Genomic DNA, 14,430 nt, shown 5'->3' with positions numbered 1-14,430 from the left:
TTCAGATCCAATGGAAATGCTTTCCAATGCTTCAGAAACAAGCAGATATTCATGAAAATTACATAGTTGCAAAGCACAGTTTATTGCAAGGTAGCCCTGTGATCCACATGGCAGCATATGCACACATGCAAAATACTGGAATCCCCTCAGAACTACAACAGTCAGAGGAAAAAGCACATCCATCCCTTGTGGTACCATTCAAATACAACAGCTCTGTCTGGGCTCTGTATCTGTGTTCATTCCAGTTAAGATATTTATCCAGAATTTCTAAACCCACGTCAGTTCATTTACACTAATTTTGAAGAGGGACAGACACATTCTGTCCCCGCTAGGCTGGGGGACAATATCTTGGCAAGACTGAGAAAAACTGATTTAATGCATTCACCACAGTCAGCTACATAAATACCTAAAATAATATGTTCCCACAACAAAGTCAAAACAAAGGGACAACAGCTGCATGCTGCTACCATAATAAAATTGTGAGGAAACTTCATTTTGCCAACATACCTGGTTACTAGATTATAAACATAAAATTAATGACCCTGGTGGATGAGTTGACAACCTCAAAGGCAGAAGCTGACACTGTAATGGAGCTGCTGAGAAGCCCCAGAAGGACCTTTTTAACTCTTCCCAGCACAAAACTGCAAAGTAGAGTGGGTTCTCTTGAAGTAGTCTTGGATGTCAAAAGGGTAAAAATTATTTTACTTAAATTTCACGAATGAGCAATGCTGCATGTTTTATTGAACCCCAAGGACTGAAAGAAATTACCAAGCGTTGCCTATTTTCTTTAAACTGCCCTTTTTTTTTTTTTCAGATTTCTTTCTTTTCCTAGCAATATCATCTGCTTGGAAATTGGAATTGCAGGCATTTGAACAAATGTATTAAAGTGATCTACTGTGCTAAAGTTTATGTAGATGTGTTTACATTCTCGGCTGAAGCTTGACTTTGTAAATTTGTAAAACATTACTCATACTGGATAGCCTTATTATCTAGACCACAAATATATTTGAGAAGCTTTTTCCGCCTTTCATCTCACCAGATTGAAGCAACTCAGTATTACAGAAAGCTGAGCAATTCGGCCTTCTGCAGTGAAAGTAGTAGTTAATGCTGTGTTTAGGCATTATCTGCACACAGCAAACCCTTCAAGCTGGTAGCCAAACTGCAGAAAGAAGGAGCACTAAAGAAATTATTTTACTGGGGAAGCTGAAATTCTCCTTACCAGACCTTCACCTTAGGAAAGTGAAGGCACTGGATATAACTGTTAGGAACAGAATTGAAAAAGCAATCCTGGAGAAGCCAGATAAAATTTAAAAATAGTTTAAAAAGGAGAAAAAAAAGCTCCAGAAGCCCACCAACATATATACTAGCACCCAGCATCCAGTCCCTGAACTGAAAGACAGAGCCAGGGAGAGTCTTGCTGCTGACCCATGGCTGATGAATGGACTTTCTGCATGATGCTACTGTCCTATTCCTGCTGCTCTTCACTCAAGGAAAGAAAGCAAGCTTCTAGTTCATTACTGATTTCATCTGTATTCTACATTTTCTTGTCTCTGTATTAAAACTGAAATGCATATCTCCCCTTTTTCCTCTTCTTGCATGTTTTCTATCACTGGGTTTTTACACAGCAAAGAAAAAAGACATTTCATTTAAACTCACAAACCATGGTGTCTATTGAGCCAATAAAGAGGAAATCCATATTTTTTATACCTTGGCGACACCTATGACACTTGACTCAATTTTTATCATAGTTCACAAGAGGACAGGCATTAAACCACTGAACAATAGCACGGATTATGTATCTGACTCACTGAAATTAAATTTCCCAAAGTACAAGCATTAAAAGAGGGAACAAGAGGCTTTCAGTTCAGCCTCTTAATATGCTCCCTGGGAAGACAAACACAGTGCATTTCTTTGTTTTTTGTTTTTCTTGCAGAGAGAAAATTATATATGGGAAGATACAGCAGCAATTTGATAATCTCTATTTACTCTTGGGAAATAAAATACTTATGTTCCTGAGACAAACTTCAAAGAAACTAGAGCTACATTCAATTTTCCTTTCTAATAAATCATTTTTTTATCCTTTATATAGGATTCTCCATATTTTTATATGGAGGAACTTTTTATTATAAAATTATCCTGTAAATATCTAGAGCATTAAGCATGAAAACTTGCATTTATCTCTCTCAGCATTTATAAAAGAGGTAGAATACATAACTTACTAGCTTCAGCTTGCTGCTGTTTTAAATGAACTACCTTTTACAATTTTTCCATTTCATTTGAGTTGAAACAACTAGGCAGTTGTTTATTTCAGATTTTCCTGATTTACAGCTTATGTGTTTCAGAAATAAAGTATACACTGAGCAAGCGAACACCAAACCAGCTGGTGGTTATAAACTATCTGATGGTCTCACCTTTCACATTTGGGGTCTGAAAACTCTCTTGCTTTAAGGCTTTTTCTTTTAAAGAGTCAGCTGCAGGCTGGCTGGGCTAACCTGCCCCAGGAGTTGTGCCTGCGAAAAACCAAGGGAAGGGTGGGCAGACTGGGTCTACACTGCAAACACAAGTACCTGCTTCTACAGTTTCACCAGTTGAAAATTATGGAGTTCTCTTATTGAAGTTCTTCTGATAATGACCCAACATCTGAATTCACTCCCTCCCAGTAAACTAAATAGCAATAAGGTTGAGTGCACAATCTCTGCTTTTGAAAAAAAGCTTGTTATCTTTAGATAAACTATTTTAAGAAATGCCAGTGATTACAGGGCACCTAATAAATGCATGTAAAAGCTAACAGGAAATAAATATCTGCAAGATAACTGGAACATCATCTTCAGTGAAAAAGTGATGCTGCCCCTTCCCCGTAGTGCCAGCTGTGAGCTAAATTGCCCAGGATTTCACAATCTCAGTCAATTTTGTTCACAGCCAGCAGTGCCGGCAAATTGCTTTCCAATGGAGACAGAACTTTACTCTCTCGCTGACAGCCTGAATGTTAAAGAGTAAAGAGGCAGGAAAAAGGGCTGAAGACTTCCGGAACAAATACGGACAAGGGACAGGGAGGCCTGGTAAAAGAAGAAAGAGAAATTAGAAGCAACAATAGTTTTTGCTCCCTAACTGTGATACCACACATGAAATTCATATTTACTAGACTATCAACATTTGTCTGTTATATCCCACAGAGAAAAACAGAACAAAGACGTATGTTTACTCCTCAAGGTTTTCTCATTAAGGGTTCCCAGTCTTCCTTCTGATTTTTGCTCCCAGAATGACTCAGAAATCTAACTTTTTCTCAAGAAATAAGGAAATCATTGTGTGCAGTGACACACCTATGAAAATACCTATTTTAAAGAGCAGCAGTGGTTTGAAGTAAATATTACCCATTACCACACAGCTGACAAAAGGTGTTCATCTTGCCATCAACAGCCAGTCTCTGATTGCTGCGACTTTAATAACAAAATACTCATTCTTCAACAATTGTGTCTCCAAGTAACTAGTTCTGAATCAAATTCCCTTTCCAAATGCCACATATGAATGGCAGAATGATAAATAAAAATTCATAAAAAGTCCAGATAAAACTCACAAGACTATCCAGACAGCATGCTAAGCTTCCCTTTAGCTTGTTGTGTCACATTGCCCATTTTGAGTATGATTCAGATTGTGATTAGGAGGAAAAAACAAGATGTAATGAAGGTGCCATGGAAGCCATTTCTTTTTAGTACAGATGAGTGTTGGGCATCACTTTGGGGGATTCAGAAACTTCTGAACTGTGAAAATATTCTGTGTTTCATTAGAAATAGGTGGGTTTTCATCAAAAGTAAAATCCACACATCAGTGTGATGTGCTCTTATTGTGCTCTCAAGAATTATTCTAACTGTTCTAATAAATAATTTATAAAATGTTATGCTATTTAGACTATATATAGGAACTGTTCAAAGTGAATATCAAAGCTGGTGAATATTAATGATGCCTGCCATTTGAAAAATACCTGACATAAAAATATTAATAGTTCACAAGTTTGCTAGTTCTGAGTCCTGTTTGCTGCCAAAATTACTTCCTCCCACTTACCATTCATCAGCCATTATTTCAACAGTGTAATCCCAACGTCTAGATGATATTTCGTGTCACTCAGCCACTGCAGCACACAACAACCCTGGCAGCAGGCTGGTCAGCAGCCAGTCATCAGATTTAACAGACCAGTCACTGCAGGTAGAAGTAGCACTGAGAATTCAAACACTGATGACAGCTATACAAAACTTTTTTATCTAAAAGCCCGGTGTTTATTTTCTTCTGGCAAAATTTACATCACCTGTTTAAATGCCAGATTTTGCTTGTTACAATGGCTCATACAAGAAATGCGATTAGAAACGAATAAGTGAAATCCAGGAGTTCCAGGAGTTCCCATTTTAAGCTTCTTTCCAGTGCTCAGTTGGCAGGTCATGGGAACAAATAGCAACAGCTATTTGCCAATACTCAGAAAAACAAAATGTGAAAAGTTCCCTCGATCCAGTTTATCCACAGTATTACACAGGTACCACAGCTTGAGACCGCACTGCTGGCACATCCTGACTGTATTCTTGTTCAAGGTACTGGGATTTGCAGCTAAATCTCTTATAGCATGGCTTAGGTTATCCCAGCCAGGAGCCATCCTGCCCACGCAGAATCACAAAACTTAGAAAATGAGAACCAGTTTTCAAGTTTTTTGCCATTGTTAGGGAGGGCACAGCATGGGAAGTTCATGAAAGGAGAAATTTTTCTTTAGATGGGCAAAAAATGTGGAAGAAAAATGCATTTGTTACCCAAGACAGAGATATATCCAAATTCAATGAATGTAAGCAAATAAGGACTTTAAAAACAGATAAAATTCTGACCTCATAATATGTTTATCTTCTCACTCTTGCTCCTATTTCCTCACATTCTCTCTTCATTTGCAAGAACTTAAATAAAAAATTGCTCAAAAGTCACCTCTTACACTGATTGAAACCCATATTCTTTAGAGTAGACACTAGTAAAAGCATTTCACAGCTCCAGTTGAGGGTAATATAGAAAGAAAAAGAAAAAAGATATTCAAGGGACAAGAACCAGTTAATCTTTAAACCATTTTATAAAAGACAATTCCCATTGATAAGGAAACAATCACTCTAATTTAGACAAGTTTAAGACTATAGCTCAGTATAATAAAACTATATTCGTATGCGCGGTCAAATGTCCCAGTTTACGGGATAAGCGTATGACAAAATGTGGCTTAGAATATTTTCATTACTTAATGTATAAAATGGCCAGATAACTTTACAGTTAGAGCCCTAAGTACTGAGATCAAAGGCGAAACTGCTATTCATGTTAAGTATTTTTAATCAGGATTATTTTACTAGAACACAATCAAAGAAGTTTGTTAAAGAGCTCATTATTTCTTATTCTTTTACTCTAGCACCACAAGTATTCTTCAGGCACAGGGGACAGCTAGCTCTCAGTTTTTAATGTTAATTATGGTAATCTCCAAAGACATCATCACCTCTTCTCTTAATTCATAACACAGGCATAAAGCATCAGTTCAGCTTTCTACTACAGTAGCACAGTTCACTGCACTCTAGGGGGTTTTTGTGACAGCTTCCTCTTCAAAGCTTTTTTTGTAACTCAGTAATAAAATTAAAAAAAAAAAAAAAAAAAAAAGAAGGGTATTTTATTTTGTGAACGAATTAGAAACAGTAAGTCAGAAGAGAAGAGCAAAAATAAAGTGCGCTCTCTTGTATTTTTCCCAGTCATGTAATGCAAAGGTAATTTTGCCATCATACTGGACTGAGATGAACATTATTCATTAATACAGGCTACGGATGTGATATAAGGTCAAGATGAAGACACCTAGCCCTGGTTATCTACAAACAGGTGTCTTCAGGCACAGCAATGCTCAATGCATTGCCAAGGACAGCTTCCCACCGACTTCTGAGACATCCTAGAGCATCTGGAACATCTAGATGGGGCAAAAAAGATATGGTCAAAGAGCTATAAAAAACCCATGTTCTTGTAGTGCAGCAGATGGAGGCCAGACAGTAAACTCTAGAGCATGTCAAATGACACTAGACATCAACAGCCAAGCAAGCAGACAGGATGTTTAAAGTGTCATTATAAATCAATAGAGATCTCATCAGCATCATCAGTGGAGTCTGGAGACCAATTCAATTCTTCAATTTGCTCTAAAGCAGACATCTAGTTGCCAGTGAGCTGAATTGCTGTAAACAGACATATGAATTTAGTGGTCTTAATCTCAAGCTGAGGCCTACCACAGATGTCTTTAAGTATATCTTTTAAATTCATCAGTCCCAGCAGAGCTCTAACATTCAAATAGCAATAACTGTGACTCGTTGACCCAAATAAGTTAAAAGAAGTTACATTATTTCCCTTCTCCACTGATTCTCATGCAAAAATATACTCAACCAGCTTCTTGTTTTCCACCCCGATGAACGATGCATGTCAACCAAGTAAACGCTCATTTTCTTCCCAGGAGAATTACTACAGACGAAAGGAAACCCTGTGCCCATCAGCAGAATACTTACTACTTTAGTGCCTTGAGAAGGTAAATAAGGAGCATCTGGATTTTGCCCTGGATGATACCTCATCCACTCACCTAATCTACATTAACATTTTAGTACAAGTCAGGAGCACACTTTCTATGTGCCTGTCCTGATCATCTCAACTTAACACTTAACTTGGGTTGTAACCTACATTACTATGACAGTGCTGAAGGAAACTGTCTTACCAACAATCTACAAAGCATTTGTAAAGACTACATCATAAATTAAGTTTAATTTGTAACCCTCAAGAAACAAACAAACAAAAAGAGTATGTCCAAGCACAAGGGTTTATTTTCTTTTATCTTTTGCTTTATTTCGTCTTATAGAATAAATTAGGGACATAAACACTGAGGACAGCAACACATTCATCAACTTCACAATTTCCTGGATTATATCCAGTTACAGGAACATACCACTCACTCCATAAACACTGAATATTAATATTTAATGTCCTTAAAATCTTAGCGCCAAAAGCTACCACAAAAATTGTAGCTCAAAAAGTTGTTGTCAGGACCCATGGCTACTCTCAAGTAGTGACTCCGCTGTCACATTATATTACATTTAAAATTTATTGTGTATTTTCCTCTAAAATGTTTAGTAGCCAAAACAATACTTCAGCTAGATATTAGCTATCATTATTGTCTGAGGAATTCACTTACATAATCCAGTTTAGCTGCATTTTACATGCAAAGCATGTAAAAATATATTTTTCATCATATTTAGTGGATATGACCCACAAAAAGCACTGCCCCCAACTGTCCTAAAATGAAGAGGTGGTGGTCATACAACATATTCTAATGAGTTGGTAAAACTATGGGAACTCACTACTTATCAGGGGTGGATTTGAGAACCGAAAATCAGTCTGAAAACAGAAAACCGTAATTACATAGCTTTTATTCTCAGTGATATTCATTCCCATTGCACCTAATTCTGCCATCAAGCATCATTGTCTCCAACATATTATTTAAGGGTTTTGTCATTTCAGGTGTCACTCCCTCTCTTGCTCTTATACAATGCCTTTCTTCTGAGAATTGCAGAGGTTTTTAATATAAATAATAAGGTATATAACACCTATGAATTAGGAAGTTCCACCTTTCACAGATGGAACTGAACACAGCTAACAAGGCCCAGATTTACAAATTTTCTGAAGTCATCTTCTCCTCGAAAATATTACAATAACTCTAATTTGCTTTGGAAAATTACTGTGTCCTAAGTGAGCTCTCCTGCAATTTGAAGGCATCTTACCACAGTAATATCTCACACAAAAGAGAAAGGAACTGTAATTTTTTTTCCCAAATAGATTTTGGTGATATGCGTCATTATATGTCCAAAACAAGTGAACACTAACATCATGGAGGTATCAGTCATGACTGTGTCACTGTCTGCGAGCTCCATTTCACACTTTAAAAAGTGAACTGAAATCCTGCTGCGCTTAAAAACGCATCATATACTCTCCAGTCTTAATGACCAACACAAAGTGAGTTCTGTAAATATATGTTTAAGCATAAATTCACTGATTCATGAGCAAATACATCCATACTGAGTAAGAAAAATCTGATTCCTCAGAGCATTGCCATCAGCCTCAGCATGACTCAAAATGATTTTTGGCAACAGCAGGAAGCAGGTTCTTCTTATCCTGCTGCAGCCCATTTAAAATTTTAGCACATGTTTTATGAAGGTGGTAGCGAAGCTTAGAATAACTATTTCTAATTTTTGTGATTAGACAGATGACAGTCAAGTAAAACGTGTCCAAGGGCTCATGTGGGAGCCCATTTTGACAGAGATAAATTTTCCTCTCCAGCTAATTTGCGCATGGCACCCCTATTAAGTGGAGCAACTCAAAGTAAGGGGCTCACATCAAAAGTTTTCACTGACAAATCACTTCCTTCCAGCTGCCACCATTCTGTAAGGATCCTACGGCTGGTGACAGGACTCAGAATTTGTGCTCATACAGTTCCCTGTGGTACTGCTTCCTCCGTTACAGCATGGAAATAAGTAATCTTAGCTGGATAACTACAATTCAATCCTACACTGAGCTTTCAACCATATAGGCAGGGGGACTGTCTCTTTGCTTCTGTTTTGGGGGTTTTTTTGTGTTGTTGCTTTTTCTTTATTTATTTCTTTTTTTGGTGACATTAATCTCCATAGTACTCTTCTGAATCAATAAATCCACTACAAAATAAAGGCATTTTCATCAGATCCCTTCAGCTGCCCTGCCAAAAAAAAAAAATAAAAATAAAAAAATAAAAATTTAATTAGCCAGTATTTTTGGGCTGCTGTGTTATAATGAGTAGAATGGTGAATCTGCCCCCAACTGTTAATAATTAAAAAGTCATCTAAGTCTGCATATCTTCAAAGTATTAAAAATAATTATGCAACAGGACTGATATGGGATATGCTCACTTAATATAGCTCAAAGAAATGAGATAAGAATTACTTGCTGAAGATGTACACATAAGGTTACCTTGCAATGAAGGTGTGTGTGTGAGGGGAACGGAGGAGGGGATCCTCATCTGGAAAAGACTACACAGCTCAGAAAATTTTCTCCAACTATTCTTTAGCTGAATCTGTGCTTTTTACCTAATCTTAGAAACATATAGTCAAACAGATAAGGCAATATTAAATGGATCACTGCTGCCTCTGGAAAGGAAGATAAGTTAGCCTTTGGTGCTTTGATATTCACTTTCTGACAGCTGTTCTCTCTCACAGACTTCCTCTGCCAAGCAAAATGATTTGCGATTGACAAGTCTGTACTTTGGAATAAACAAGATCTTTTCTCTGATAGGGTGTTGGAAATGTATGCTTAAGACACAGAAAACTGTATAGTCTGTCAGGAATATTATATAGCTCAAGGCAGTCTCAGGAAAAAGGTACGAAAATCTTTCCCTCATACGCTGCAAGTCTGATGAGAAAAAGACAAGTCTGCTTCTTACTCCGTGAGAGGGTGGAGACAAAAGGGTAGAAAGAGGAAACAAGATGGTGAGGTTGGAGTACCTGAGACAGTAATCTGGAGAAATTCACACAAAGCAATGCTAAGACCTAATGAAAGTATGAGGTGCTTTGATTTCCTAAAAGAAATACATATCCCTGTGGGATCACTAACTGCTGGGTAACCAACACCAGCTGCACATGGCATATCGGGGCTGCAGCATCCATGCAACAGTTATCAATCAACAAATTTGCTGCCACATCCATGACTGGAGATGAGGAAAAAGTTACAAGTGGTCCCAAATTCCTCAGTGTCACTTCGTTAACCACCAGTGCTAAAGATGTATCTCTAAATACAGCCTGTGCTCTATAAGCAGCCCTAACGGGTGGGTGCCGCCTTTAAGCTTCACTGTCTCCTAAGTCAGGCCAGGATGCTTCACTGGTCGGGCAGTGGACTCAGGTGAAAACCACATCAGTACAAACATTTTAAGACTCGCTTAAGTTTTAGTATGTTTTTAAAATGCATGCACAGAAGCAGAATTAATCTCTAACAGCTGTTATTAATTGCAGTTGCTGCCACACATAAGCAATAATGTCATGCCCTAAAGTTCTGGTGCTGGAATATGTTCTTTTTGTTTCCAAGGAGATGTTTTTCAGCAAAATAATCCCAAACCAGACACATTACATACATGTTTATTTACATGTATATGTGGACAAGAATTTGAAAATGACAGTTCCTCATACATTTATCCATAAATTACCACTAGTCATTTTCAGATGTGGTGCAGCTTAACACATTTCTACATGCTGCAGGTATCCTTAAACTCAGAATCTCTCCTCCTTATTGCCAAAAGTGACATTTAATTGCAAAGAGGTGTGAACCATTTCTTAAACTTTACTGTTACATACATACTACCATTCACCACTTCAAACTCAAACTTTGCTGACATCATGTCAGTACAGATTTTCTCTTTGAATACTTGACAACAGCCAAGCCCTGAACTTTTCTTTTACCTGGAGTAATGGATAGCTTGATGTCCTGCAATATTAAAATAGAAGTCAGTTGTATGTTTCATCTCATCAGTATGTCCAGAGACTTCAATCCAGTGCGCTATTGGGAGGCAGTAAACTCCATCTACTACGTTGCTCTGGTTATAAACACAAATTCGATCATGATGGGGCCCATTACCTAGAACAGAAGAAAGGACAGTTGCGGGCTGTACATTTGGAAAATCTTCCAAAAGACTTGCAGGAGCTGTGAACTGAGTATTTAAGGCCAGGAGTGGTGTTTGCTGCCTGTTCAAACTGCATTTCTCATAACACATTATTAACATCTGAAATAGCTGTAACAGAAGCACTGACACAGAGCAAATGTTCAACATTAAAATAAATTTTTGCAAATTATTTAAAAAAAAACATTAAAGCTGTGTAAGTCTCCCAAAACATCAACTGTGGCACTTAGAATTTCAAGAATAATGAACTTCATTTAAGTTCCTCATTTGATGTCTGATAATCTGTGACCTCAGCATTTAATGTTTCTGGTGCGTGACCTCCTTTTTGGGGGCCCCAGCGTGCTGTGGCCTGAGGCCCAGCTCTGACAGGGTACAGCAGTGTCACTGTCCCTCAGGCTCACACTAAGGAAGTTGCCCAGCTATGAGAAAGACCTCAGAGAAAGCACAGAGTACAGCTGCGCAAGATCAGAAAGGTCAAACTCCAAAGAAAGATTGGACTGGCAACACTGGAGTTGTTACCAGCTTAAGGATTCAAAAACGCCGATGTGGAAAGGCATCAGATCCTGAAAAAGAAAAGCAAGCAGGTGACAGGCAGCAACCTGGCACCAATGAAGACCTGTTTCTGGGAGAAGGATGGTCCTCCTCCACCTCACCCACAGCTGCCTGGCCAGCAAAGACTCTCTGGGTGTTCTGCTGGGGACGGGATGCACGCTAATGCCCAGCCTGGGAGCTGTCTTTTATGTTTGCTAACCAATAAACAAGCACTTTGTACTCTTCAGATGCACATGTCTTGCTTAGAAGGTCTGCTCGTACACAGTGAAGTTGCCCAAAGTCACCCAGAGAGACACAGTCATATCTGCAATGCCATGCAATCATGATTACCTAAAATAGCTTTGTCTAAAGGAAGAACTTTTTCTTACATTTTTCCATTATTTAATATCTATTACCCCTTCTTCTCTTACAGCAATAGTGTGAGCTTTAGTACAGAAAACCAATTTTTAGTACCATGCCAGAGTAAGCAATTTGGATTGAGCGGGGTCATGTCATCAGTCAAAAGGTTATCTAGCCTCCAAAAATTCAGTACATGTATGTTCTCCACCCCCATAATTTTTACATACTTATTGTAATACTAATTGCCATGTAGGAATTATTGTGCAGATTAGAAGTGACCTGGTCTATGCCTTGCTTTTAATGTAAACCTGTTATACATTACTAATGATATTAGAACATTTCTGAGTAAAATTATACCCGAAGGAATATCCTCAATTTCACACTGCACGTAAATGCAAGAGCAGCTTCTAAGCACCACATTTAGAGAAACTTGCTAGAGCAAGAGCATTCTGGGAGATGTATTAATGCAATGACTAGAGAAAAAGATTAATAGTAAAGCTCAAACAATCTCCTTATTTCCAGATGACATGCAGTACTTTCTATCGTAATTATGAAATATTATTATTTACCAAAAAGAAAATATGAGGCAGAAAACTATTTCCTCCTTCTATATTGCTGAACCATGATGCATCAGATGCAATGGTATGACACAGCTTTTGATAAAGCGAGAAAGATCAGCTCCTGAAGCTATAAATATCACCACTGTATTTTTAGCTCACATTTCTAATTGTTTACACATTCTTACCACTTTTAAAAAATATTTGAATATAGCAGTACACATCAAGAAACAAGACAGCATAACAAAACCTATGGATGTTTACGACACTTAATTGACTTCATGTATTTAACAAAATCTTTACATTACAAATAACACATCTGGCCTCCCCCATTTTACCCTGTGACAACTGTCCGCAGTGGTGTACGTGACCATGGCCCTCCCCAGCCATCACAAGGCTGTGTCTGATCCTGACCCCCACCCACCCATGGACTGACACCCCATCCCAGTCTCAGTCTGTTCCCATCCCCAGGGAAGTGTCCAATGCCCAGGGCTGGGATTGCCCCAGTGCCCCAAGCTGCTCCTGGCTGCCACCCTATGGGGTGTCTCTGCAGCGCCCAGCACTCCAGCGCTCAGGGAGTCACCAGCCCTCACTGCACCCTGGTGGTTTTGGGCCATATTCTCAGGATCTCTAGCTCTTTTGCTTCTCCCAGCCCCATGCTTCCTTGTAGATGGGCACCCTTGTGTGATGGGCACCCCATGCTCCCGACCCTTGCTAATATCATCATTCTGCCAAGGATCCCTACAAGAAACTGTCTTTCCCCTTAGTGCTCAGTGACACCTTACACACACACTGGCTCCCTCAAAGGCTGGCCTTCCATTGCTCACAGTTGTTCCTCCTCTTCCATCAGGGATTCTGCGTGGATTTTTGCCATCACCACCTATGATATCCCTCTCTTGCTTAATTTCTCCTTTCTCTGAGCCAACAGTCAGTCCTATAAGACAACAAAGCCTCACTCTTGTCTTCACAATCTCAGTTGCACACCTCCTGCTTTCCCATTTCCAGCTGCTGCTGCTTGAGGTGCATGTCCCATCATTTACCGGTTTTACTGTCCATCCTCTTCTCCTCCAGCTTTAATTCTTGTCTCTTTTCCTCCTTCCTTTTCTATCATCTGGCTTATAAAATGGCAGTTACCCCCTTGTCTGATAACCTTCTCACCTTCACCATCATTCATTCCCTTACCTGGCCTGCAACACACATGAAAGCAGGGCCAAGTGTAAATTGCCATGAGACACCTCTAACAGGTTTTGTCAACTCTCATTCTGAAAAACTTCCTTCTCTAATTGTTATTTATTGCTGTTGACTTTTCTGCACCACTCAACCTCACCTTCCCGCTGTGGCCTACAGTCAAACTGGAATCTCAAAAGAAATGTTTCCATTTTGGCTGTAATACTCAGGTAAACAATAACAGCCTGCATTCATAACATTTTTCATGAGAACTGCACAGCTCTTTACTACTCCTCACATTTTATAGTGGCCTATGAATGAACAACCTTCTCATTGAAATATAAAGTCTGTGCAACAGAATGCATATAAATATATATTCAACATATGTATATTCATGTGTGTATATATATATTCATGTATTTTTTGTTCAACAAATACAGTGATATAATTTCAGACAGGAAGGGAGAGTGCTACCATCTCTAAGAAATACTAATTTAGAGAACAGTATGATCATATTGAGCTGTTCAGGAAGCTGAATTCTCCATTCACCTTGCAGGAGTTATGAAACAATCAGGATCTCACCACCCAAGTAGTATCCAAACAATACACAAGTGCTTCTCACCACAGTTTGCTTCACAAGACACCTTTAACAAATAATGTTTTCAGAGAGTTTTTCTATCAGTTCACATCATGCTTCTGCTACCGCAGTATGTCACCAGAAAACCATAATATTTTTGATTCCATGAAGCAACAACGCAAAAAAAGTTTCAGAAGTAGAGGCAGATGACAAATTGGAGGAGCAATGCAGAACTCATCTATAATTTAACGTTGCTATAAAAGAACTAAAGACTGGATTCTTTGAACTTTTATCTTTCAGAGTCATTTAATACAAAAATAAGTCAGCCAATTAAACTAGTTTTCATTCAAGCTAACTGTTCATAAACTGTTTTAAATAGAAAAGAATTTGCATCACTTACATGTTCTGTTATATATTTGCAGAACGTATAGGGGTAGGAAAACAGGCATAGCTTGGGTGATGAGCAGAAATCATTAACTGTATAACCTTCAGTTCTTCTTCTTCTACCCTTGTCTTTT

General features: G+C 38.5%; 1 protein-coding gene across 8 annotated transcripts in view; it reads right to left on the bottom strand.

The window, feature by feature from the left end:
- EPM2A (EPM2A glucan phosphatase, laforin) overlaps positions 1-14,430 on the bottom strand; it is a 53,036-nt gene that overhangs the window by 15,871 nt on the left and 22,735 nt on the right. For all 8 annotated transcript variants that reach the window (XM_065057530.1, XM_065057522.1, XM_065057525.1 and 5 more), the window contains one exon: positions 10,503-10,677. In XM_065057530.1, coding sequence (XP_064913602.1) covers positions 10,503-10,564 — 62 coding nt within the window. In that variant the 5' untranslated portion in view covers positions 10,565-10,677. The remainder of the gene's footprint in view (positions 1-10,502; positions 10,678-14,430) is intronic.

The sequence above is a fragment of the Columba livia genome, chromosome 3 (genome assembly GCF_036013475.1).
Source record: "Columba livia isolate bColLiv1 breed racing homer chromosome 3, bColLiv1.pat.W.v2, whole genome shotgun sequence".
Classification (NCBI taxonomy): Eukaryota; Metazoa; Chordata; class Aves; order Columbiformes; family Columbidae; genus Columba; species Columba livia.
This window is presented reverse-complemented; position numbering and strand designations above follow the sequence as displayed.